The 24,937-nt window shown below is 35.2% G+C and overlaps 2 protein-coding genes across 9 annotated transcripts in view; both read left to right on the top strand.

The window, feature by feature from the left end:
• LOC109436444 (E3 SUMO-protein ligase RanBP2) overlaps positions 1-6,035 on the top strand; it is a 67,191-nt gene extending 61,156 nt beyond the window's left edge. For all 3 annotated transcript variants that reach the window (XM_074332320.1, XM_074332319.1, XM_074332321.1), the window contains 4 exons: positions 2,880-3,022; positions 4,344-4,617; positions 4,735-5,069; positions 5,522-6,035. In XM_074332320.1, coding sequence (XP_074188421.1) covers positions 2,880-3,022; positions 4,344-4,617; positions 4,735-5,069; positions 5,522-5,827 — 1,058 coding nt within the window. In that variant the 3' untranslated portion in view covers positions 5,828-6,035. The remainder of the gene's footprint in view (positions 1-2,879; positions 3,023-4,343; positions 4,618-4,734; positions 5,070-5,521) is intronic.
• A 2,763-nt stretch (positions 6,036-8,798) lies between these two features.
• CCDC138 (coiled-coil domain containing 138) overlaps positions 8,799-24,937 on the top strand; it is a 68,023-nt gene continuing 51,884 nt past the window's right edge. For 3 of the 6 annotated variants that reach the window (XM_019715018.2, XM_074332318.1, XM_074332316.1), the window contains exons 1-6: positions 8,799-8,949; positions 10,108-10,165; positions 11,571-11,691; positions 13,151-13,275; positions 14,953-15,137; positions 22,006-22,164. In XM_019715018.2, the coding sequence (XP_019570577.2) occupies positions 8,857-8,949; positions 10,108-10,165; positions 11,571-11,691; positions 13,151-13,275; positions 14,953-15,137; positions 22,006-22,164 (741 nt within the window). In that variant the 5' untranslated portion in view covers positions 8,799-8,856. Of the gene's footprint in view, positions 8,950-10,107; positions 10,166-11,570; positions 11,692-13,150; positions 13,276-14,952; positions 15,138-22,005; positions 22,165-24,937 lie in introns of those variants that run through there. The other 3 variants (XM_074332315.1, XM_019715019.2, XM_019715020.2) reach the window with 3 other exon arrangements.

Here is a 24,937-nt window from a genome sequence, read left to right as displayed (position 1 = left end):
TAGTTTATTTTTTGCAATATCCTTGATTAGATTTTAATATAAAGGCCATGCTAATTTATTGTGCTAAATTTATGATTGGTGAGCTTTCCCATCTTTTCCAGTGGCTTTTCAATTTTTTGTCCATTTTGGTATCCTTTGTAGAAAATAATCCGTTTCCTTGATTATTTCAAGTTTATTGGCATATTATATTTTCACATTCTTACAATGTCTTGCATATATTTCATAGCACCACCTAAATTATTCTTGTACAAAAGGTTTGGTTTGTGGAGTAAATTTTATTCAACATATATGCTTATAAGACTAATCTAATTTGGAATAGTATTCTTCTCTATTACGTATTTATACTTATTTCACAGCTCCTGGCGCTTACGGAAAAACATATAAGACTTTTAGAAATTATCTTCAAATATAATGTTATGTTGGAATTCATAACTTCACTGATGTCTAGTTGCTTTATTTTTGTTTTAATTTATTAAGTAGCCTGAAATCACAGGATAATAAGTCAACAAATACAGCAGTATAGTGGGTACAATTAACCAAATAAAAATTGATGTGTTAGGTTGCTTGTTTCTCAGTGTAATGTTTTCAAAGTACCCTATCAGTATTGTACAAAGTTGTGAAATAGCAAGACTCAAATCTCATAAGAAAGCAATACCTTAAGCCTTACCCACTAACACTCCTCACCATCACTTGGCATTTTTCAGTGAGATTATTCACCAAGCTCTTTTTTAAACTACATCTCTTTGTTTTCTTAGATCTGACAGAAATTTGTGCTTTGTCTTTTCAAAGAAGTAGCTTTTGGTTTTACCAATTCTCCTTTCGTTTGTGTTTTTTATTTATCTTCAGATTTTGCCATTACTTTTCTTTAAATCATTGTTACTTGTGTGTCACATGCTTCCTTTATTTAATTAGATTGTGCTAACAAGCGCAAAATAGTATTTGAAACTGTAAATCCCCTGGAATCAATTTTCTTTGTATCCCATACCTTTTTGTAGGGAATGTTCAAACTTTTGTAAATTTCTTGATAATTTAGAATTTTGGTCTTGTCTTCCTCTTTGATTAAGAGCTGGTAGAGCTTAACTTTTTTTTTTTTTAAACAGGTTATAAATTTCACTAGGATGTGGGTATCTTTTCTTCTTTAATTTAAACTTGTGTCTGACACTGCGTAGACTTTTGATCTTAAACTTTTTGTTTTTGTTGGTTTTAAGCTAGAGGAATCTTTTTCTTTCCTTCTTTTACATATTATTTCAGTGGTGATTACTTTTTATTTTTTTGTTCATTTCCTTTATTTTTTGTTTCATTTTGTTAACTTATGTTCCCTTTTTTTCCTACTCATTTTCTTCTGTAAGTCCTATTCCTAATAAGGAACACATGTTTAGCGACTGCCCACCTTAGTCATTGATTGCCATTTTATCATATTTCCTTCAGGTTTTGTAGTGTTTTCATTAAACCTGGACATGTAGTAGAACCCTCCTAGGTACTATGACCTAAACTGTTATGAAATTGATACTGATTGTTGACATGCATATTTTTATACTTTTGCTGCATAAATTCCTCCTCCTGGTCTCTTTAGGACTAGTGTTTTTCAACTCTTGGTTTCATATTATAATTTCCTGGGAGCTTTAAAAAACAAAAATCATCTGATACTTATGTTGTGCTCTCTGGAATGGTACCACAGGTGATGGTAGTTTACAAAAGCTCTTGGTGTGATTCTAATATGCATCCAGTGTTAAGAACCATTGCTTTAAAGGAATTTTGAAAATTTCTGCCACCACCCCTCCCAAGGGTATTTGGGATAATTTTTAAAATTTCTGTGCTTGGGAGATCCTGAATTATTTTTGAGCCCCAAACCTGAATATCATCTAGATTCGTGGTTACGGTACTCAGGAAGCCCCCACACAACTTGAGGTTTTCAAAGCATTCTTTGCAGTATCTTAAGATTTTTTGTCCTCTCTCTCTCTCTCTCTCTCTCTCTCTCTCTCGCTTTTCCTGTTTTTTCTTTTTCTCTTTATTAAATCTGGCTTAGAAGGTGTTGCTGTTTTAGTTATTGATTTTGTTCTTTCTTTGATGTGCCAAGTTACTTTTTCAGTGATCTGTCACAATTTTGCTGCTTTTTGATTTTTAGGACCAGATGTTGAGTTCTTTAAGTCAGCAAGTAATGAAAAGTTAAGAAGTATTTCATTTCTCTAAGATAGTATTATCAGGCTGGGTCATCTCAGTTGAGATGATGAAGATTTTACTTTTCACCTTCTCCAAGGTGTGAGCAAGAGGAGCAGTCTTTGTTCCTCTGCATGGGCATGGGGAGCCTTTTCACTCCTAACAGTCTAGTATCCCTTGAGGACACTTGGAGTCAGTGAGCTTCTCCCAAGGCCTCGCCATGAAGTTTTAAGCTGCAATGCTAGTTGCTTCAGGAGGAAGTTGAGGTAGAGCAGTTACAAACGTAGACCACTTTGGCAAATTTGGAAGTAGCGGATTTGGCCTCTTTGAGGACATTTATAGATTCAAAAGCTATTTTTCTCATGATAAAATGTTTTATGAAATGAGCTCCAGAGGGAGCTGAGCTGAGTTTTGAGAGTTACAACATACGTACTTTTAAGAATCTGCTTGTTACTAAAAGTTCTTGTGTGGTTCAGTATGAAGTTTACCTAAGGGTCAGATGATCTTACGTTTGTACCTCGAAGCAGAAACAGTACTAAACGTACTGTGTGCATACTACATGAGTTTAACTTGCCAGAATAATATAATTTTAAACGTTTTTCAGCTAGACGTGTATTTCACATCATTGGAAATTAGATGCATTGATGAAGTTATCTAACCAGGTGATTAAAAGCTTATGAAAACAGATGACCACTGTCTAAATATCCTAATTTATTCATCAGATAAAAATTTCCAGTGGGCAAATACTGGAGCAACTGTGTTTGGAACACAGTCAACCAGTAAAGTTGGTGAAGAAGATGGTAGTGATGAAGAAGTAGTTTATAATGAAGACATCCATTTTGAACCGATAGTGTCCTTACCAGAGGTAAATATTAAAGAATGAAAATCTTACGAATAACTTACTTTACATTTGAAGTTTAAAACTTTACATAGGCTTGATTTGTATTTCTTTCTGAATATTTATAATTTCAAACAAAAGCTCTTTATTAGAAGTTAAGCTTTTAAGTGTAAATTGTCTTCCTTGTCAAAATTTATATATAGGGGGTGGCTAGTTGACTCAGTTGGAGCATGGTGCTGGTGGCACCAAGGCTGCTGGTTTGATCCCCGCATGGGCCACTGAGTTGTGACCTCCTTAAAAAATAAAAATAAAAATAAATAAATACATATATGTGTGTGTGTGTGTATACACACACACACATACATACATATACACTCACACATATATATATGTATCTATATATAAATCTTTGGTAAATTATATATGAAATTGGGAAGAGCTGAATTTTTTCTTTTCTTTTTTTAAGATTTTATTGGGGAAGGGGAACAGGACTTTATTGGGGAACAGTGTGTACTACCAGGACTTTTTTCCAAGTCAAATTGTTGTCCTTTCAATCTTAGTTGTGGAGGGTGCAAGTCAGCTCCAGGTCCAGTTGCCGTTTTCTAGTTGCAGGGGGCACAGCCCACCATCCCTTGCAGGAGTTGAACCGGCAACCTTGTGGTTGAGAGGATGCGCTCCAACCAACTGAGCCATCCGGGAGGCAGCTCAGCTCAAGGTGCCGTGTTCAATGTTAGTTGCAGGGGGCAGAGCCCACCATCCTTTGCGGGACTCGAGGAATCAAACTGGCAACCTTGTGGTTGAGAGCCGAGCACTGGCCCATGTGGGAATCGAACCGGCAACCTTTGGAGTTAGGAGCACGGAACTCCAACCGCCTGAGCCACCGGGCCGGCCCATGAATTTTTTCATGTTAGAATATCATGTTTGTATTAACAATTCTGGAGGCAAAAAATAATTGCATATTGCTAAAGTCCTTTAAATGAAAATAAACGTTTTCTGGACAAGAATGTTGTTTTAGACAAATTGCTGTATCAGTTTTCAACCTCAAGCAGTAGTTAATATTTCTCTTGAAGAACTTTTTAAAATCTCTTCTGTCCTATAAAAGAATGTATTCAATTTCCAAAAAGGTAGAATACTACATAAGAGAAAAATATTTAATGACAAATCAAGTCTTGACTGCTTTATCCAAATCAGATGTATTCCTACCTAGGATATTACCATTTATCTCAGTAGTACAGTGTGAATTCTGTTAATGTCATTACAAAGACAATATTTTTAAGGAATTTGTATCTTTGAAATTTGTTATGGGATGTGTTGTAAGCAGCAGCTTATTTTTCATCTACTATCATAGGTAGAAGTAAAATCCGGAGAAGAAGATGAAGAAATTTTATTTAAAGAGAGAGCCAGGCTTTATAGATGGGATCGTGATGTCAGTCAGTGGAAGGAGCGTGGTGTTGGAGACATTAAGATTCTTTGGCATACACTGAAGAATTACTACCGGATCCTAATGAGAAGAGACCAAGTCTTTAAAGTGTGTGCCAACCATGTCATTACCAAAACAATGGAATTAAAACCCTTAAATGTTTCAAACAATGCCTTAGTGTGGACTGCCTCAGATTATGCTGGTATGTTTAAATGCTACTTTTCATATTTTGGACTTGGCTAAGATTCATAACAAATATATAAAGCAATTTATAAGTTATTTTGATACTAAAGTCATTGTGTTTTTTGTTTTTTAATAGATGGAGAAGCCAAAGTAGAACAGCTTGCAGTGAGATTTAAAACTAAAGAAATTACTGATTGTTTTAAGAAAAAATTTGAAGAATGTCAACAGAATTTATTGAAACTCCAGAAGGGACAGTTATCACTGACAGCAGAATTATCAAAGGAGACAAATCCTGTGGTGTTTTTTGACATTTGTGCAGATGATGAACCTTTAGGACGTATAACCATGGAATTATTTTCAAACATCGTTCCTGTTACTGCTGAAAACTTCAGAGCACTGTGCACTGGAGAGAAGGGCTTTGGTTTCAAGAACTCCATTTTTCATAGAGTAATTCCAGGTTTCGTTTGCCAGGTAAGTATTAAACTGTGTAACACAACTGAAGTCTAGAAAAGTGTACCACACTAATTGGGGAATTTGAGTGTCTCTCATCACCTGTAATTTTCTTAACACATTGCATACGGATCATGAGAATCTTCACGAGGGATTTAAACCCCGCCATACGCAACGTGTTAAGATTTCTTTAGCTTTTCCACACATTAGTTGGTGCCACCACCCTAACATCCTATCCCCACAAAAACTTTCACCCTAAAATGGTTCAAATTTCTAATGCCTTGAAACCTGCTAGAATTTGAGGGTGGAAAAAAGACGTTGTCAATTTTTTGTTTCAAAAATGGATAGTTCTTCATTTTTAAACCACATTCTCAAGCAAGCTGGGTGTTTAGGGCTTACCCTGTAGTGGTTAGTGCTGTGTGTATTTTAGTGTTTTATTCAGGATTCCTAGTAATCGAAATCTTTTTTTTCAGGGGGGAGATATCACCAACCATGATGGAACAGGAGGACGATCTATTTATGGAGATAAATTTGAAGATGAAGATTTTAATGTGAAACATACTGGTCCTGGCTTACTATCGATGGCTAATCGAGGCCGAGATACCAATAATTCTCAATTTTTTATAACACTAAAGAAAGCAGAACATTTGGACTTTAAGCATGTAGTATTTGGGTTTGTTAAGGATGGCATGGATACTGTGAAAAAGATTGAATCATTTGGTTCTCCTTCAGGGTCTGTTAGTCGAAAAATTAGTATCACAGAATGTGGACAGATATAAAATCACTGTTTTTCATAGTAAAATTTTACCTGTATAAACAGTTGAATTGAAGCTTAGCTGTTATGACAATATGGTAATTATGTTCAGCTTTTGAAAATGGACGTTTCCAATGTATAAATGTAAAATTGCAGCTTATAGCTGTTGTCACTTTTTAATGTGTTATAATTGACCTTGCATGGTGTGAAATAAAAGTTTAAACACTGGTTTATTTCAGGTGTACTTGTGTTTATGTACTCCTGACATATCTGTATTAAAATGGAATAATACTAATCTTGTTAAAAGCAATATAGACCTTCTCATACTATTGAAGGAATATTATATATGCAATTTAATTTTAATTTCTTTTAAATATTGGACTTCCTGCATGGATATATTTACTTACTGTTTGATTAAAGGGACCAAAACTTGGATAATTTTTATTTTAGATTTGAAATATATTTGGTAATTTTAACTATTGGTGTGCTCATTTATGCATAGAGGCTTACTTATGAATGGGTAGAGCCACAGAGGGTAGAGACTTAACCAAAGTGCTCTTCTATAATCCTTGCACCTCCTGTATATTTAATGAACTTCTAAGTAGAGTACCTTCTTTTCTTAAAATGATATGTAGCTTCCTGTGCCCTTCCAATGGTATTAAATTAATTTTTATATTTTAAACAAGTTGAGTATTTCCTTAGATTATTTTTTTTTTTTAACTTTTCTGTCATCTGTTTCTACTACCTCAAACTGCAGCTTGGTTCTGATAGAACTTGAATTTTCCCTTGCAGTTATTGTGATAAAGTATGAATATTTTAAAAAGGTCTATACCATGTTCTTTGGTTGAAATTTTGCTTTATACTAGATTGTTGCAGTACCTTTTTTCTGGTGAATTTTGTAGCAAAAATAAAGTGACAATTGTTAACAGCCATGACATTTAAAAAATTCATTACTGTGCATCTAATCGTTCGTTCTAGAACCAAAGAAGGAAGACAAAGGTCTGTAAACTCAAACTGCCACGTAATTTCCAGAGCTCCCAAGGAAGTGATTTTTTTCAAGTTTGATACACTGAAAATTTATCTGGAAATGGCCAATGTCAATAGTTAGTCCAACTGCTAAAAAGGGGGATGTTCTCGTTGACCTACTCAATGTAGAACTACAAAGAAGCTAGTTAGAGCACAAAATTTTATATATTCCAATCATTCCAGTCACTCACAGTGTCCTCCTGTATTCTTCCCAGTGAAATCACCTTGTTCAGTAAAAGACAGTGGGGTTTATTCTGTTTGGAGGTTTGAAGATGGTTTATCCTATATAATAAATACGTGTTCACCCACCACCAGTCAAAGGAGAAGAGGGATGTCATGTGTGGTTTGTGTGAGTAATGAGTGATGGAATGCCATTACTAAATTCACTTGGCCATAAAGCCAGATAACTGAAATAAACCTACCCCAATGTAGTATCACTTGAACTACATGAACCTTAAAGAGAACCATATATGCACATTTAACAGCAAGAATTGGCTTCTTTAGACACCCATGTAATATAAGTTGTAAAGTGTATTGTAATTTTTCAGCTGGGGCAGCTGATGCCTTTGTCATGATTTTAGAATAAATTCCAAGTAAAGACAAGCACACTTACGAGATTTTTTAAGAGAAATCAGCTTTACACTGATTTTGATGCTATCCTAAAGCATTCAAATTATGAATTAAAAAGATTTAAAACTAATACTTTGACCAAATGTTGGATAAAACTGACTACTAAACCGACTTTTCCAGTATTCCAAAGATGCTTAAAAGTGGCTTGAGGCATTTTTAAGAAAGACTGTCACATTTCAGGAAAGGACTTTGTGATTTCTCTTTGTTATTTAATTGCTAATGTGGTATAAACCCACATAATGTACTTTTAAAAAAACTGGCTTGATTTTATATTGGCTCATTAAATTCTGCTTGAAGATAGAAAATAAAAGAAATTCATTATTTGTATACTTTATACTTTATGGCAAAGCACTATTGATTTAAATAATTTATTAAAATTGATACAAAATTTTTTGCATTCGAGGAAGTGTAATTAGGGAATCTAGGAATTTTTAGTTCAGACATGCTGTTGAGTATTCAAAATTTAGAAAAGTAAAGGATTATACTAGTGTAGTTGTATAAGAGAATTTAAGTGGTTAGTCAGTTATTCACCTCTATTAGTCTCTGTTTAATGTAGGATTTAGATTGATGTACCATGCCAATAAATATTGAGCACCTACTAAATGGCAGGCACTGTTCTCGGCACTGGGGAAAGCTGTTAAAAAAGTAGATGCTCTCGGGAATCTTACATATTGCTTTTTAATATCCTCTTGTGCTACATAGGAAACAGGCAATGGCAGGGAGTGAGGGGATAATTCTTTTTGAAATTGCTATGCTTTGCAGTAGATATATTCTTGATTTTCCCCTCCTTTAATGTTATAGTTAGCAAAGGCCACCCCGATTATGTCCAAACGCACACTAAATATGTCATGACATTCCAGGCAAGGGTGGGGGTTCCTACCAGTCAGGTTTGGACCATTCTGGTGACCCCCTCGTCTATGGACATAACCGTGTGTGCATTCCCACGTACATGCGAGATGCACGGGTTAACAGGGAACGTGGTGACTTCCTCCCAGAGTCGTGGAGTCCCGAGGCCGCAGCTGAGGTCCCCTCCGAGTGAGGGGCCACGCCACATCTGCTAAGGTGCAACCTGGTGTGGACGGTCTTCCTTTTCGGTGCCTTGGACACGGCGGAGGAAAACTGAACTAGCAGAAAGACACTGCAAAGATTAAACGCCATTTATCAGTCCAAATAGCACACTAGTAATTATTAAATCATTCGGCAGTAAAAACATGTAACGCCACGACGGTTTTAACACACAAAACGAAGACTCCTCAGGCTCTGGTCTCCACGATCCCGCTCACGGGGGGCGGGACCGTGTTATACGTTGCCACGCACTTCCGGTGCGCGAGTTCCGCCCCTGCGCGTCCCGCCGCAGGTTTGAACGCTGTTCCCGGGGAGACAACGGTGTCCTCTGCGATGGAGCCGAGAGTGGTCAAGCCACCTGGGCAGGATTTCGTAGTGGAGCGTCTGAAAAGCCGCTATGGACTAAGTGGCTGCTGCCCCGCGGAGGTGAGGCCTCGCCCTTCCTCCCGGCCCGGCCTGGGGTCCGCGGGCTGGCGCCTGCTGGTGTGAGGTGGCTCAGCAGGCTCCGCCGGGGGTCGGGCCGAGTGCGGAAGACACGGGGCGAGAGACGTTCCGCGGAAAGACGAGTTGACCAAAACTTAGCTGGAGGGGGAAATATTTATGGCGGCAGATGTGTAAATGCTTAGGCAGACAGATGTCACATATGTGGGATAAACAAGTTTTGTATCAGAAAAATTGCTTCACCATAAACTTTTGAAAGTTTATGTTATACAAAGCGTGGTATGAAATGGTTGAAAGTCATTTTGAACTTTTATTTAGAGTGACTTGAGTGGAGTTCAAAAAATTTAATTTCTTTTAATTTTTTTTTCTTGAAAAAAGTTGCCAGGATAATAGTCTTTTGTATCCTTCGCTTGGATTCGTCACTTGTTAACATTTTGCCACATTTTGCGCGCTCTCGCTCTCCTTCCCTCTCTTCTTTGTCCCCCTCTCTCCTTCCCACCCTCCCCTCTTTAACTCCCTTTCCATATATACACGCCCCCCCCCCCAACTATTTGAGGGTGATTTGCAGGCATCATGAATCTTGACTCCCAAATATAAATACCAACGTGTGGTTTCCTAGAAATAAGGACATTCTCTTACATGACCAGAGTAATTAATTCAGGAAACTTACCACTGATACAATACTACTATGTAATGTATAATTCATATTCAAATTTCACTGTTTATCTCAACAATGTCCTTTAAAAAAATTTTTTTTTTCCTGGTGCAGATCCAATCTAGGAATAAGTATTGCATTTGGTTTTTCCCTTTTGTTGCCTTTAATCTGGAACAGGTTTATTAGAGCGTTACTCAGTTTGGGTTTGTCTGATGATTATACCTTACGGTTAGATATTTGTTTTGCTTTTTGGCAAGAATGGTACATGAATGATGTGTGGTTTGCTCTCTTCATGAGGAGACACAGGATGTTGCTTTGTCCCATTATTGCTGATGTTTGATCACTTGATTAAGGTGGTGCCCACTGGATTTCTCCACGGGTTTAATTATAAGTCTAACCTTTGTAATTAATACATAATTTGTAGGGAACTATTTTGAGACTGTAAGTTAATTCTTAGTATACACATTAAATGTCATCTTTTTTTTTAGTATGATTTTTCAAATTTTGATCAGGCTAACTGTAAGAGAAGATCTCCAACCTACTCAGGTAGGCCAATAATTTTGTATATTTGGGTTTTTAACAAATTTAATTTGAGAAAAGAGTTTTAAAAAGTTTGCAGACTTATAGCTATTGCCAGATATCTTGCGATACCAAGCTTTTTTCAGTGTGGTAATCATTTTTGGGGTGACTGTGTAAGATGCCTTTAAAAATGAAAGTGATTGAATTTTTTGGTGCTTTAATTACAGTATTTTTGCCTTTAAGATATATAAAAAATTAAGCAGTATATTGGGTAAAGAAAACTAATTGCTATTTTTCAGGCACAAACTTTTCTGAGTTATTAGGATAATAATTATTGGACTGGAGGAATTTATCAAACAAAAATGTACTTGATAATTATACTGTGGGATTGAGTGTGTTGGAACATTATGTGGTAAACTGACTAAAGTGTAGTTTAACCATTAATGTTTTGATTTGTTGATACTTCTTGAGTATGTCTTTATTAGTGAGTATAATCATTGAACTTTGAGATGATTGCAGCAGAAACAGTTAATATCTTTAAAAGTTCATCAGAGAGATCTCAGCTGGCTGAAGATACCGATCTCATTGTCTTCCCAGTCCTTTGACACAGCCTCCCTCCCCCGTTCCTCCCCAACTCCCCGCCCCCACGGCTCTCAATAAAATGGTTTGATCCCCTCCCCCCAAAAAATGAAAGTTCATCAGATGGTGAATTAGAGAATTTCATTTTTTTCCCAAGCTTATTTCATTTTGAAATCTTGTGATATTCTTCTGAAACATTTGTTCAGTTTAAAAAAAAATTCCAGTTATTGCTGAGTCTAGTATCTTAAAAACATTTTAAATTAAAATTGTAGTTTAGTTTTGAAACTTGCCCTAAAAATTCCAGCCTTCCAAAATGTAATTAAAAAGTATAGTTCATTAAATTCCTAAGGCATAAAAATGAATGTTAGAAAACGGTGCATACTTTTAAAAATATTTCTGAGTAGCTTATCAGAGAAGCTCTTTTTTTTCACTGAATTTAGATAAGGCTAATGGTTTATTAAACAAATGTTTAATGTTTAAAATGTATAAAATTAAAAAATAAAGCGTTTAATGTTTAGCCTTTCCACTTGCTAGTTGTGTTACTTAGAAAAATTTACACAACTTTTCTGGTTCTTAGGTTCCTAACCATTAGACTAAAGTTAAAAGCACATATTCTGCTTACTTCACAGAGTTGCTTAGATCAAATAAGGTAATGGATGAAAGAGCATTTTGTAATCAGTAAAGTGCTATAGTATAATGTAAGATATGATGCCTGTTTTTCTGGAAGTTTACATTTGGGAAACAGATAAGAAATAACATTTAAGTGATTTTGCTATCTTATCTTTAGGAGCCTAGAATGAGATCATTAATATCTGATTTTAGTAATCTCTGCTATTTTCTTTTTTGTTAACAGATGATTTGGTTTTCTACTCATCTGGAGATAAAGTTGTTTACCCATTAAGGTGTTATTCTGATGAAAGAAAGCATTCCACTACACCTCTTTGTAGTTCATTCAAGCACTTAAATGGGAACTGGTAAAGTACCCCAAATCCCCTCAGTCGCTCAGAAAACTAAGAAGGGGTGGATTATTTATGTATTTATGTGTTTGTTTTTCTCTGGCAGGAAGTATAAGCAGTTTGGAGCCTTCTGAATAGTGTGTGTCTAGTAGTGTGGTAAGAAATGGATTTTAGGTAGTTGAGAGATTGAAGAAGTTGGTCTGGGAAGATGGTAACTATGAAATATATAAGTTATAGTGCTGCGCTGGAAGGGATTAGCAGTTTTATAGAAATTTTCCTCTGGGTGAAACAAGTATAAAACCAGTGGAAGCTAAGGTGATATTTGGGAGCTTGAATTTTTTTTTTATGTAAATGATTCATTCTCTACTTAAAGGAATTAATCTATGTAAGGTACTTAGAACAGTGTTTGGTATATAGAAAAGCATTCAAACATGCTGTTGTCATCAGTGTTGTTATTACTGTTTGGCATTCAAAAAGTAACCTAGTTGATCTGGATTCAAGATTTGGACATGAGGTAGATTGAATATAGAGCAAGGAAAGTGAAAATTTCTTTAAGATAATTAGGAATTCATAGAAATTATTTCCTTATATTTAACTGATACTTTTATAAATTTTTGTTTCTATAAGTGAATGATCTGGGTACAATTTCAAATGATAATTTGAAGCTTTGGGACTATGAAGGTTTTGATAACATTGGAGTTTTTTTCACAATCCCTAGTTATGATCTAATCTAGAATTAGAGAACTGTCTAGCACAGTAGCCACATGTGGCTGTTGAGTACTTGAAATAGGGCTTGTCTGAACTGAAGTATGTTGTAAGTGTAAAATACACACCAGATTTCAAAGATGGATTAAAAATGTAAAATAGCTTAATACTTTTTTATATGGATTACATGCCAATGTAATAATCTTTTAGATATACTGAGTTATATGGTTAAAATTTCACGTCTTTTTATGTTTTTAATATGGCTACTAGAAAATTTTAGTTACCTTATGTGGCTTGCAATATATTCTTTTTGAACAGCACTGCTTGAGAAATTTCAACTTTGAGGTCATGTTTTTGGAGAGAATACCTAGGGTTCTAGTTCTGTTCCATCTTTTTCTAGTTATGTCACCTCTCAGTTACTTAAATGATTTAGGGTTCAGTTTCCTCACGTTAAACTAAAATTATAGAGAACAATACCTGTTATGTTTACCTCACAAAAGTATTAGGATTCAAAAAGAGTTTGGCAGTTTTAGAGCATTCACAGGTATATGAAGTTTTAAATTAAGCCCATTTGTATATGCACGAAGATACTTGTGAGTTTTCAGGATCAATGACTATTACTTTTTACATTTTTACTTTTGCATTTTAAAAAATGTTTACTTGTTACTTTTCTCTCAACTGTAATGCTGTTACTAGTTGAAAAGCAGTTTTATCTTTTAAAAATGCTATTGTAAACTTCCAGAAGGCTGTGATAGAAATTTTTTTTTTAAAGCCTAGATAATGAACAGGATTCTTTTCGTGATTTGAAGCAACGGGAAACGGAAGAGTTAATTGAAAATGATCATAGAGTTAATAGCTCCAAAATAACCAAGCAGTCTTTTAAAGAAATAGAAAAAGGTAAAAAAAATATTCACTTTAGAATATCATTTAAATAGTAACTTTGTGAAGTAGAACACACAAAGCTTACCCCATAGTAATAACACTGCTCATCAGGTGTCTGTATTTCTGTGTTCTGAATTTTTGTAAGCCATGAGAATAGTTACTGTGCTTGTTATTTAAAGGAGAAAAAAATAAACATTATTTTCCTGTGTATTCATAAACTCTCAGAACTTACCAAAATAAGTTAATCAATTGAGTACTTTTAAAATTTCTTTAGTTCTTCCTCATGTCAGTATTTGTTAGGAAGTGAGTTAAAGATTGTGGTAGTATTTAACTAATCCTTTAATATTTTAAGAAAATACTCCAGATTACTGTATTTTGCCATGTGTAATGTGCTCCTGTGTCTAATGTGCACCCACGTTTTTGGCCCAAACTTTCAGGGAAAAATCTTTCCTTTTAATTTTTTCATTCAAATTTCTGTTTGTTTACATTTAGGTACTTGTTTTTTGTATTATAAAGGAATTTTAGCATTTATTTTGTAACATATTATGGTGCAAGAAATTTTATGTAACAAATAACTGCCAAACACAAGAACAGATACAAAGTACAAGAAATTTTATGTATGGTAATAAATTTATGATGTTTATGCATCATAGAAGCCTTAAGTACTCTTCCTTGTTGCAAATGTCATAAGTTCAATAAAACTGATTATCGTGTTCCAGGGTATTATTTTGCATATGGATATAGTTATTGATTTCTAGTTACACTTCTAACTCATAAGCATAAATAAAACATTTTTATAGATATGGAATTAGTACTACCTGTGTATAATGTGCATCCTTATTTTTCCCTCACGAAATTGGGCAAAAAGGTGCACATTATACATGGCAAAATACAGTAATTAAGCATTGGCTCCCTTAAGTACTAGGGACTGAACTAGTAGTTAATCTCTGTGTACCTGGCTGTATATCATAGTTTTGTTAGGATTTCAAAGAAAGAGGCAGAGATGATATCCTCCTCCTCTTGGCTGCAGGACTGAGAGTGCTGTTGCCCCATTGATAGCCTCTGTGCATCTCTTCTCCTGGCGTATACAAATATAAAATAAGATAAAGCAGTGAGGATTTGTGAACCTAATTCTAGCATTCACAAATAACATATTATTTTAAGGAGAAGATTATAGAAATTACATAATTGCATGATTATATAATTATAGATATGATCTAATGTTAAAAACAGGTAAAAAGACAAGGTGTTTTTTTGTTTTTTTACATAAGTAGTAAAAATTAAAGTGAAGCAATGATTAATGCTATATGTGGGTTAGTGGTTAATTTGGTTTAGGGGAGAAGGGAGAATGTGATTAGGAGTTTCTGAGGTAACTACATTTCTTGGCCTAGACAGTTAATACATGAGTGTTTTCATGCACTTTAAAATAATCTATTTTGAAATAATTTCAGACTTACAGAAAAGTTGTAAAAAGAGCATAAAGAATTCTATGGCCTTCATCCAAATTTTCTAAATGTTAACATTTTACCACCTTTGCTATATCATTCTTTCTCTTTGCATATATTACTTGAAACTTTTAAACAATACTATAAATCATGTTTAAAGTAACTGTTCCTGAAGATTACTTTATCTGAGAATATTTAAAATTGTATATTAATAAAGTTTATAATTAAAATTTTATTTTCTTTGCAGTTGCCCAGCCAACTAATTTGGCCTCAAATTCAAGAAATTGGACTGAATGTTGTAGTGATTCAAGTGACTCTCCTTTGAAACATGTCAGCTTTCCAACATCTAAAGCATCAAACAAGCAGAATTTACGTCCACATCAGATCAATCGGATATATGATGAATTGTTTCAGATACATCAGAAACTACAGGTAAGAACTAAATACTGGATGGAGAATTCAGAAATATTTACTTTCTAAGCACTAAACATTTACAAAATTTGAATACTACAGGGTATTTCATTTTGATTATTTCCGATGAGTGTGTTAAGACATGGTTGGAAGGGAACAAACACAATTTATTGGAACTATTGAAGGGAAAAATGTATGGTGAGAGAAAAATATAAACAGTGGTGTTTTTATGTGTAGGTGTGTTTTTTTAGATTCAGATTGTCCTGTGTTTTTATGTTTATTCCAATCCCATTCCACCATTGCTTAAGAAATAAAACAAAATCTGCTGGTAGAGTATACTTTTTGAAGTAGGTGTTCTAGATTCATTGTTTTGGATACCCATATGTAAGAAGTTCTCTTGTCAACTCTCACCAAAATTCAGTTCAGAACATTGGCCTTTATCTGTCTTCTTTGGGGTGTTTTGTTTCGAAAGGATATAATTCATGTATTTATCAAGTATCCACTAGGTGGGAGTACAGAAGGGAACAAAGTATATGTAAAACATAATTTCTGTTTGAAATTCTAGTTGGAAATATGTTATATTTCTATACACATGAAATAAATTTTTAAAAAAGGAATATCTCATTTTGTCTAGATAATTCAGATTATAGACACCATAGCATTTAAGGAAAAGATTATTTTGGCCTAAAAATCACTGGGGAAAAGTTCACAAAGAGACTTAGCTTGGTACTTGACTGAGGCAGAATTTAAAGAGGAGAGGAGTGGGAAGGGCACTCCAGGTACAAGGAATGGGAAGTGAGAGGTTTTTAGAAAGGAGTGATTTGTCAGATTGTGAATTTATTAACCTGCCTGGGGAAGAAAATTGTGAAAACTCGGACTGAAAACCATTACAGGTTTTTAATACTGAAAACCATTACAGATTTTTAAGCAAGAGAGTGACAAAATAGAAAATAGTGTATTAGGAAGATTCCTTTGCTCATACTTTATGGGATAAAAATGGAGGAGGGTTGTGAGGATATATCTATCATCTACAGCAATCATTTAATTTAAAAATGATGTGCAAGGGATTAATCTGGTTTAATCTGTAGTTTAATATGACTCTAAAAATCACTTTGTGGTCTTCTATTGTGTTAGTTATCATAAAGTATGTACGTTTTTGTCAGACAGTGTGATTTCATTCATCCAACAAAATTTAAACACCTGTTAATAGGCATTTGCATGCTCAGTGTTGAGTATATAGAAGTAAATAAAATATGTATGGTCCTTGCCAGGCATAGCTTATTAGAAGTTAAAGGTAAGTACCTATATAATTACAGTTTTATATGGTTATTTTTTTTTTAATTTTATTGGGGAATATTGGGGTACACTGTGTTTCTCCAGGGCCCATCAGCTCCAAGTTATTGTCCTTCAATGTAGTTGTAGAGGGCGCAGCTTAGCTCTAAGTCCAGTCGCTGTTTTCAATCTTTAGTTGCAGGGGGCACAGCCCACCATCCCATGTGGGAATTGAACCTGGCAACCTTGTTGTTGAGAGCTTGCGCTCTAACTAACTGAGCCATCTGGCTGCCCCACCGGAAGCTCAGTGGCAGCTTGTTGTCTTCAATCTAATTGTGGAGGGCACAGCTCACTGGCCCATGTGGGAATTGAACTGGCAACCCTGTTGTTCAGAGCTCGCACTCTAACCAACTGAGCCATCCGGTCACCCCAATTTTACAAATTTAAGTAAATAATATTGCTACAATATGAACACCTCATTGGGGTAGATTGAGAGTTCAGGTAAGGTTTTTCTGAGAAAGTAACATTAAGTTAAGCCCTGAAGGATAAGTAGAGGTTAGTCTAGTAAAAGGGGTACATGCTAGACTGAAACATTCTAGTATGAGAAGCCCCTGAAGCATGATAACGTATTCATTCGAGGAAAATGTAGGAGATAACTCTAAGGATTTTTAAAGCAGGGAATTGCATAATTTATTGTGTATTTAAATGGATTGGATGGGGACAGGTGTGGAAGTTGGGAGACCAGATATTATATTTCACTGCAGTAGAGCAGGCAAGAGGTAATGGTAACTTGGACTGGGGTGGTAGCAGAGAAATGGAAATGAATCAGTTAGAGATTTCTTTTGGGGACAAAAGTGACCAGACTTGGTATAATGAATTGGATGTGGTATAGGGAGAATAAGGTGTTTTAAGATGATTCCCACATTTCTGGTTTGTACAACTTGGAGAAAGAATCGATTTAGGGAGAAAGACTGTTATTTTAGTTTGGAATGGATTAGGTTTGAGTGTTAAATGGAGATACAATGTAAGTAGTTAAATATATCAGCCTGGCAGTCCAAATATAGTTCTTAAATGGATGTCTAACTTTGGGAGTCATTTACATATAGATATTTAAAGTTGTCACCAGTAGTTGAGATCTAGAGAGAGGATAGACTGTGAAGACATGGTGGCAGTCTGATGGGGTCCTGTATCAGGGTGAGGGCCTTAGGAATAGAGGTAAGGAGATGAATTCCAAACATATCTAGGAGATTGGATTAATAGATCTTGGAGATTGTTTCAATGTGGGAAGTGTGCACTAAGGTTTTAGTCAAGAGCAAAATGCAGGTTTACTTTTTTGGCTATTAGATAAATGATGCTGCTTTTCCTGAGAGAGGGAACAAAACTGTAGGAGGAGAGATTTAATTCTGTTTCTTTTTTTAATTCATAACTTTTTTTTTGAGGAAAGAGGACTTTATATAAATGTCTTTTCCATTGTCCTTGTTTTACTTGGTAACACTTTTAGTTTTTAAAAGTTTAATTTATAAAATACTTATGACAAAAGCAGAATTATTAGAACATCAACTGTGTACCCATTGTTCATGTTTTGCAATGTGAGTATTTATATTGCTATATGATATTTTTAAAGACATGAAATGTTTCAGTTACAATTGAAATGCCTTCTCATCCCATTTTCTCTTTCCCTTCCCAGGATTAACCACTCCCCTGAAATTAATGTAAATCCTTTCTGTCATGTTTTATCATTTTTATGTATTTATATGTATGTAATTTTTTGAGTATTTTAAAATTTTATATAAGTAGTGACATAACTATGGAAATCTTTTTGTAACTTCATTATTGTATTTTTGAGATTTATGTATTTGGAAAAATGTCAATCTAGTTCCTTCATTTTAACTCCTATAAAAGTATTCCAGCTTGTAAATAAACCACCATTACTTTATTTCTATATAAATGTAAAACAAGATGGAATCTATCCTTTATAAACAGTTTAAGTATCCCTAACTTATCAGAAGAAATAGTAGCAAGGTGCTACCAAATTGTTTTGCAAAGTGGTTGTGCCTGTTTATTATGTTCCTATCAGCAACATCCTGAAGTTCTCTTTTCCCCGTAATCTGATGGGTATCCCACTGATGTTTAGTTTGCATTTCTGCCTTTGAATATTAAATCCATTAAGATGATTCTGAGTTCAGACACTAATAATAAAACCGTATTTTTAAAGCAAACCAGGATAGTCATCTGAGGGGGCGTACCCAAGACCTTGAGTAAAAAGACCAACAGCTTTTATATCAAATGCTGAAAGCATATGAGATAACAACCCTGTGTACAGGAGTTAAGTTTCAAGTCTCCAGAATTCTGTGGTTCTTTGTTAATCAAATAACACGGCACCATATTAGAATTTTTTTGGCTTTCATCATATGCTAAGATAAGGGATTCCAGCAATTGTTTGCCAACAGTTGACCAATTGTGGGGAATCTTTCAATGATTGTGTTAGAATCCATCTCTTTCAAGGCTTTGTGCATCTGCCTCAGGAACTTCTGGAACTGAGCAGGTGAAGGCAGATACCTTGCTGGGTTCCCAAAATGGAGGCCTGGTCCCATACAGAAAGCTTATGCATCTGATAATCAGAAGAAAGAAGAAAGCCTGTTGAGTGCTGATCCATCTCAGAAAATGGGAAGAGGCGATGTACCTTCACAGTAGTCTACCAAACACTAAAACAAACAGTGAGCACATATCCAATAGTTCTGGAGTCTGGAAAGTCCAAAGTCAGGGCTCTGGCAGATTCAGTATCTGGTGAGAGCCCACTTCTTACTTCATCTTTTTGCTGTGTCCTCACGTGTTGGAAGGGCCTCTTTAATTTTTTAAAATTGTACAATTCAGTTATTTTTAGTATGTTCAAAAAGTTACACTACTGTCACCACAGCCAATTTTAGGATATTTTCATTATTCTGAAAGAAACGCCCTACCCATGAGATAGCGTTCCTCATTTCCACCCCAGCTTCCCTCAGTCCTAGGCAACCACTAATCTACTTTGTGTCTGTAGAGTTGCCTATTCTGGACTTTTCATAGAAATGGAAAGCTAGCATACTTAGTATGTATGAAGTGACTGGTTTCTTTAATGGGGTATTTTCAAGGTTCATGTTGCAGCATGTATCCGTACTTTATTTCTTTTTATTGCTGAATAATACTCCATTATAGGGATAGACCACATTTTCTTTATCCATTCATCAATTGTTGGACATTTGGGCCGTTTCTACTTTTTGGCTATTATGAGTATTGCTGCTCTGAACATTTGTGTTTAAGTTTTGTGTGGACATAGGCTTTCATCGCTCTTGGGTATATAATTAGGAGTGGAGTTGCTGGGTCCTATGATAGCTCTGTGTTTAACTTTTTGAGGAACTGCCAGGCTATTCTCCAAAGTGATTGCACCATTTTACATTCTCACCAGCAGTGTATGAGGATTCCAGTTTGTCCTCCTCCTTGACAATACTGGCTATTTTGTCTTTTTGATTCTAGCCATTTTAGTGGGTATAGAGTGCTATCTCATTGTGGGTTGTTTTTTTTATTAAAGTGTAGTTGGTATACAATGTTATATTAGTTTCAGGTGTACAACATACCAATTCAATACTTATATATTAGGTCGGTGCAAAAGTAATTGTGGTTCAGGGGGTGGTGGCTGGTTAGCTCAGTTGGTTAGAGCGTGGTGCTAATAACACCAAGGTTGCCGGTTCGATCCCCACATGGGCCACTGCGAGCTGCGCCCTCCTTAAAAAATAAAAAAAGTAATTGTTATTTAAAAGGTTAAAAATAATTGCAAAAACCGCAATTACTTTTGCACCAACCTAATAACTTACGGTGTGCTTACTACACTAAGTCTGGTGTTTGTCCCTGTGTAAAGATACCACACTATTTATTATATTCCCCTTCACCTTTTTCACCCATCCTTCTACCTGCCCACGCTGCCAAACATCAGTTTATTCTTTGTTTCTATGAATCTAATTTTGTTTTGTTTATTTTGATGTTTTAAAAAATTCCAAGTATTGGTGAAATCATGTGGTATGTGTCTTTCTCTGTCTGACTTATTTCACTCAGCATAATACCCTCTAGGTCCATCCATGTTGTTGCAGATGGCAGGATTTCCTTCTTTTTTATTGCTAATCATTGTGGTTTTCCTTTTGCATTTCCTTGATGGCTAATTGAATTCAGTTCTGAACATGTTTATTTTTTGCTAATGAAAGCATATGGGTGGAGATGTTAAATAGGCAGTTTGGACTTGAATTTGGAGCTTGGGAGAAAGAGCTGAGTAGTGGTGGGTTGGGAGCAATTAGCGCATACATGGTAATTTTTGCCATTGAGTGGATGGATCCAAGCAGAAAGAATGTGAAGAATGAGAAAGGAAGTGGCTTCAGCCCAATCCTGAGGAACATTAGTAGTTAAAGGGCAGTAGAGGAAGCAATGCCTGCAGAGGAGACTACTGAGAGTGGGGTGCAAAATCGGGAGAATGTGGTGTCATGGAAACCAGTGAAAGAGAATATTTTAAGTTGGAAGAAAGGGATAATAGTACAAGTTGCTGCTGAGAAACTCAGTAAATAGGACTGAAAAGTGACTTTCAGATTTTGTAATAGGTAAACATTTCAATAGGGGGACATGGGCTTATGCCAAATTAAAATAAACTGAGGAGTGATTGGGAGGTAAAGAAGAGAGTTCAGCAAATGTAGACAAAGTTTTAAAGAAGTTTGTGAAGTGGAAGAGATAAGAGGGCAGGGCCAAGAGATTTCATATCAGATGAAGTGGAAGAGATTGAAAATATTAGAGGGATAGTCAGCATAGCAGTCTCCATAAGAAGGCAGAAGGCAGTGCGACGCTGAGTCTACCTTTGTAATAGGGAAGGAGAAATGTGTGTGTGTTGAGGGCAAGGGATTGATGTTTCCTTCTGCTGTCTTCGATTTTCCCTGTGAAGTTAGAGATGAGGCTCTCCGCACAGAATAGCGTAGGAGGTGATGTGTTTAAAGTAGAATGGAGAAGGTTTGAAATAGACACTATGGAGAATAGGAAAGAGGGAGCCAACCGTGAAAATATAAAAAGATTTCTGGAGTGCATTAGAACCCAGTAGAAGTTTGAGACCATGAGTTCACAATGGTGGTACTTTCCTTGGTGTGTGGTTTTTCTTTAGTGGTATTTAGCAGTATAACTTTGGGGCAGGGAAGGTTGTTAGTGCTTTAGTGCAGGGTTGGGGTCTTTCAGCCCAAGGTGATAGAAAGACCAGAAGGTAAGAGAGTGGAGAGTATAGGTAAAAGAGTGGACTGTTACATTCAAGTGGCGCATGCGTGGAATTTAAGCTGGATAGGGGATTAATTCTGTATAGTACTAATCCATTTTGGACCCCAAATTCTCTTGAGTTATCATAGTAGAATCTCACTACAGTATCATGTCATTTTGCAGCAAGATAGAATTTCTGTGTAAGTTTACCTGCTGTACTAGTCTAGCTATTACTGTAATCCAGGTTTTACTTGGTACCCATGTAGTCCTAAAAAACATTTGATTAAGCTACAATTTTAGTAAATAAAAATATAATTTGTGAATGTACTTTTTAAAAACAGTTAAGTCTGATATTTTGATGCAGTGTGAAACTACAGCACAACAGGAATTTGCTGAAGAACTTCAAAAGCGAGAACATTTTTTAGTTGAAAGAGAACAGCTGCTGTTCAGACATGAAACTGCCTTGAGTAAAATTAAAGGTGTCGAAGAAGAGGTTCTTACAAGATTTCAGATTATAAAGGAGGTAACTATATATAGCATTTGATATTAGAGTTCCTCTTTTTCCTCTTAATTTAGATTCACTAGTTATAAGTATTTTGCCACATTTGCTTTATTTCTTCTCCTCACCTTCCCCATTCACACATATACACATTTTTTTCCTGGACCATTTGAAAGTAACTTGCAAAAATCATGAGACAGTACCCATAAATACTTCCTTAGTATTATGAATGCTTATTTTTAGGAGTACATATCCCCTAAGAATAATATTATCATATTAGGAAATTAATACTAATGAGATATTTTGACAATAAACAGTCCATATTCACTTTCTCAACTGGTCTCTGAAATGTCTTTTATTGCTTTTTTGTTTTATTTTCTGATCAAGAAACTAGAGAGAATTCATGCATTGTATTTGGTTTTTATATCTTTTTGGTTTCTTCGAATCGAGAATAGTCAGCTTTACCATTTTTGTTTTTTGTGTGACTTTTCTTTGAAGACTTCAGGCCAACAGTTTTATAGAGTATGTCATATTCTAGATTTGCCTGATTGTTTCCTAAGATTATATTCAGAGTAATTATTTGGGTCAAGAATGTTATATAGGTGGTATTGTATCCTTGGTTTCATATCCAAAGATACGTTACTGTATTGATAACTTACATAGAGAAAAAGTCATTGTTTTTTTGAAAAATGCATAGTCTTGCAATCACTACCATAATCAAGACAATAATTCCAGCACCCTGAACGTTTCGTTATGCTCCTTTGTAGTTATTCCTTCCTGCATCCTCAACCCCTAGCAGCCACTAATTTTCTGTCTCTGTTCTGTCTTCCCAGAATGTCATGTAAATAGAATCATTACATGATTTTTCGTTGTTTGGTTTTCAGCAACAGTTCAATTATGCTATATCTCTGCATGCTTTTCTCTTTGTTTATCCTGTTTGAATTTCACTGAACATTTTGAATTTGCAAATTTATGTCTTTCACCAAATTTGGGAGGTTTTCAATCAATATTTCTTGAAATACTTCTTCTGTTCCAATTGCTTTCTCATGTTAGGCCTTTTACTATGACTGCACAGATTTCTGAGGCTCTCTTCCCTTCTTGTCAGTTTTTTCTTCTATGTTCTTCAGATGTTATAATGTCTATTTGTCTTTAAATTTACTGTTTCTTCTTTCATTTCCATGTTTCTATTGAGCTCATCTAGTGATTTTTAAATTTCTGTTATGTTAAAGTTCTAAAAAGTTCTAAAATGTCCAGTTATGTTCTTTTTAAAGCTATTTTTGATTTTTCCTCATGAGAATTTCTTTCCATTTGCATTCATTTACGCTTACCTCATGCAACTTAGTTAAAAATCTAACATCTGGATCATTTAAGGATTGGCATTTTTCTTGAGACTTAGTGACATTTTTCTGGTGCTTTGTATGTCCAATGACTTTTGGATTGTATCTGAGACCTTTTATATAATATGTTGTATAGATTCTGGATCCTGTTATAATCCTCTGGAGAAGGTTGCTTTTATTTTATTTTTTTTTAAGCAGTCAGCCCGATTCAGTTTAGGCTGAAGTTCCTCCTCGCCTTCTGTGGGCAGTGACCCAGCCTCAGTTCAGTTTTCAACACCTTTGTAGTGTTGCTTTGGAGTTGACTTGTGCATGTGCCACTAGGGTTAGTCTGAGACTGAGATGGTTTAAATCTTAGTTCAGTTCTTAAAGCCTTTGCTATCCTGCTGTGGTCTTTTCCATGCTTCTAGCATTGGGGGTAGGGGATTAACCTGAGACTGGGGTAATATTTTTAAACTGAGCTCAGATCTCTTCACCTTTGCTCCAAAACTTTTGTTTTGTGTTGTGCCTAGACAGATCGAGGTAACCCAAGTTTGTACAGGTTCATACACACCAGAGTGAAAGGATCCTTTTTCTGAGTGTCGCTTATCTGAGATTCTCCCCACATTCTTTGGCTCACAGAGGCCCCTTTTCCTGGTTTCCCTGGCCAGAAAGGAAGTTTCTTTCAGAGTTTTAGCACCCTGTACTGATACTGCACTTCTCGTGACTGGAGGAAGACTGATAGAGAAAAGGGGGGAAAAATGAAACCAGGAAACTTACTCCCTTGAAGATGCTTCTTCAAGTTTTCACTTCTTTCTGCAATTCCTTGCTTTTGTTTACTTTTTGCGGTTTTTGTGTTTTGTCTCTGGATTTTAGTTGTAATCAGTAAGAGAAGTAGGGTGTAGTGGGCTTATCTTGCCATACTGCAAATGGAACTCATATGTTTTTAATATCTTTTGAATGTAGGAAAATTTGGACAATGAGAATATTAACCTTATTTTTAAAGTAAGTGTAAAGTATTTGTGACTATATCCTAAGTTATTAAAGAATCATGTAATAATAAAATTACATAAACCTAATTTTTCCAGATGATTGGATTTTTAAACAGGATTTTAAAAGAAGAAATGCCTGGATTCTCAGAGAGCTCTATCCTAGCTTGTTGATTTTTTTTTTTTCTTTTTAGATTTGTCCATCTGCTATTCTTATTAAATTTAAAGATAACTGCTTTATTTTAATGGTACCTGTATGATTATTTGGAAGAAGGCAATTAACTCAATTTTCAGATTTCCTATATAAACTTGCTTGTTTTAATACATTACGAATAAATTGAGAGTAAAAGGTGAAAGAAACTATAAATATTCACACTTTATATTGAAAACATGCTATCTCATTTAAATGTAATTAGAGGGGAAATTAATGTGAATCATTCATAAAACTGATTAAGTAGAGTCATAGTTTAGGGCTCAGAGAAATTTATTATGTAT

The sequence above is a fragment of the Rhinolophus sinicus genome, linkage group LG05 (assembly GCF_036562045.2).
Source record: "Rhinolophus sinicus isolate RSC01 linkage group LG05, ASM3656204v1, whole genome shotgun sequence".
Lineage (NCBI taxonomy): Eukaryota > Metazoa > Chordata > Mammalia > Chiroptera > Rhinolophidae > Rhinolophus > Rhinolophus sinicus.
This window is presented reverse-complemented; position numbering and strand designations above follow the sequence as displayed.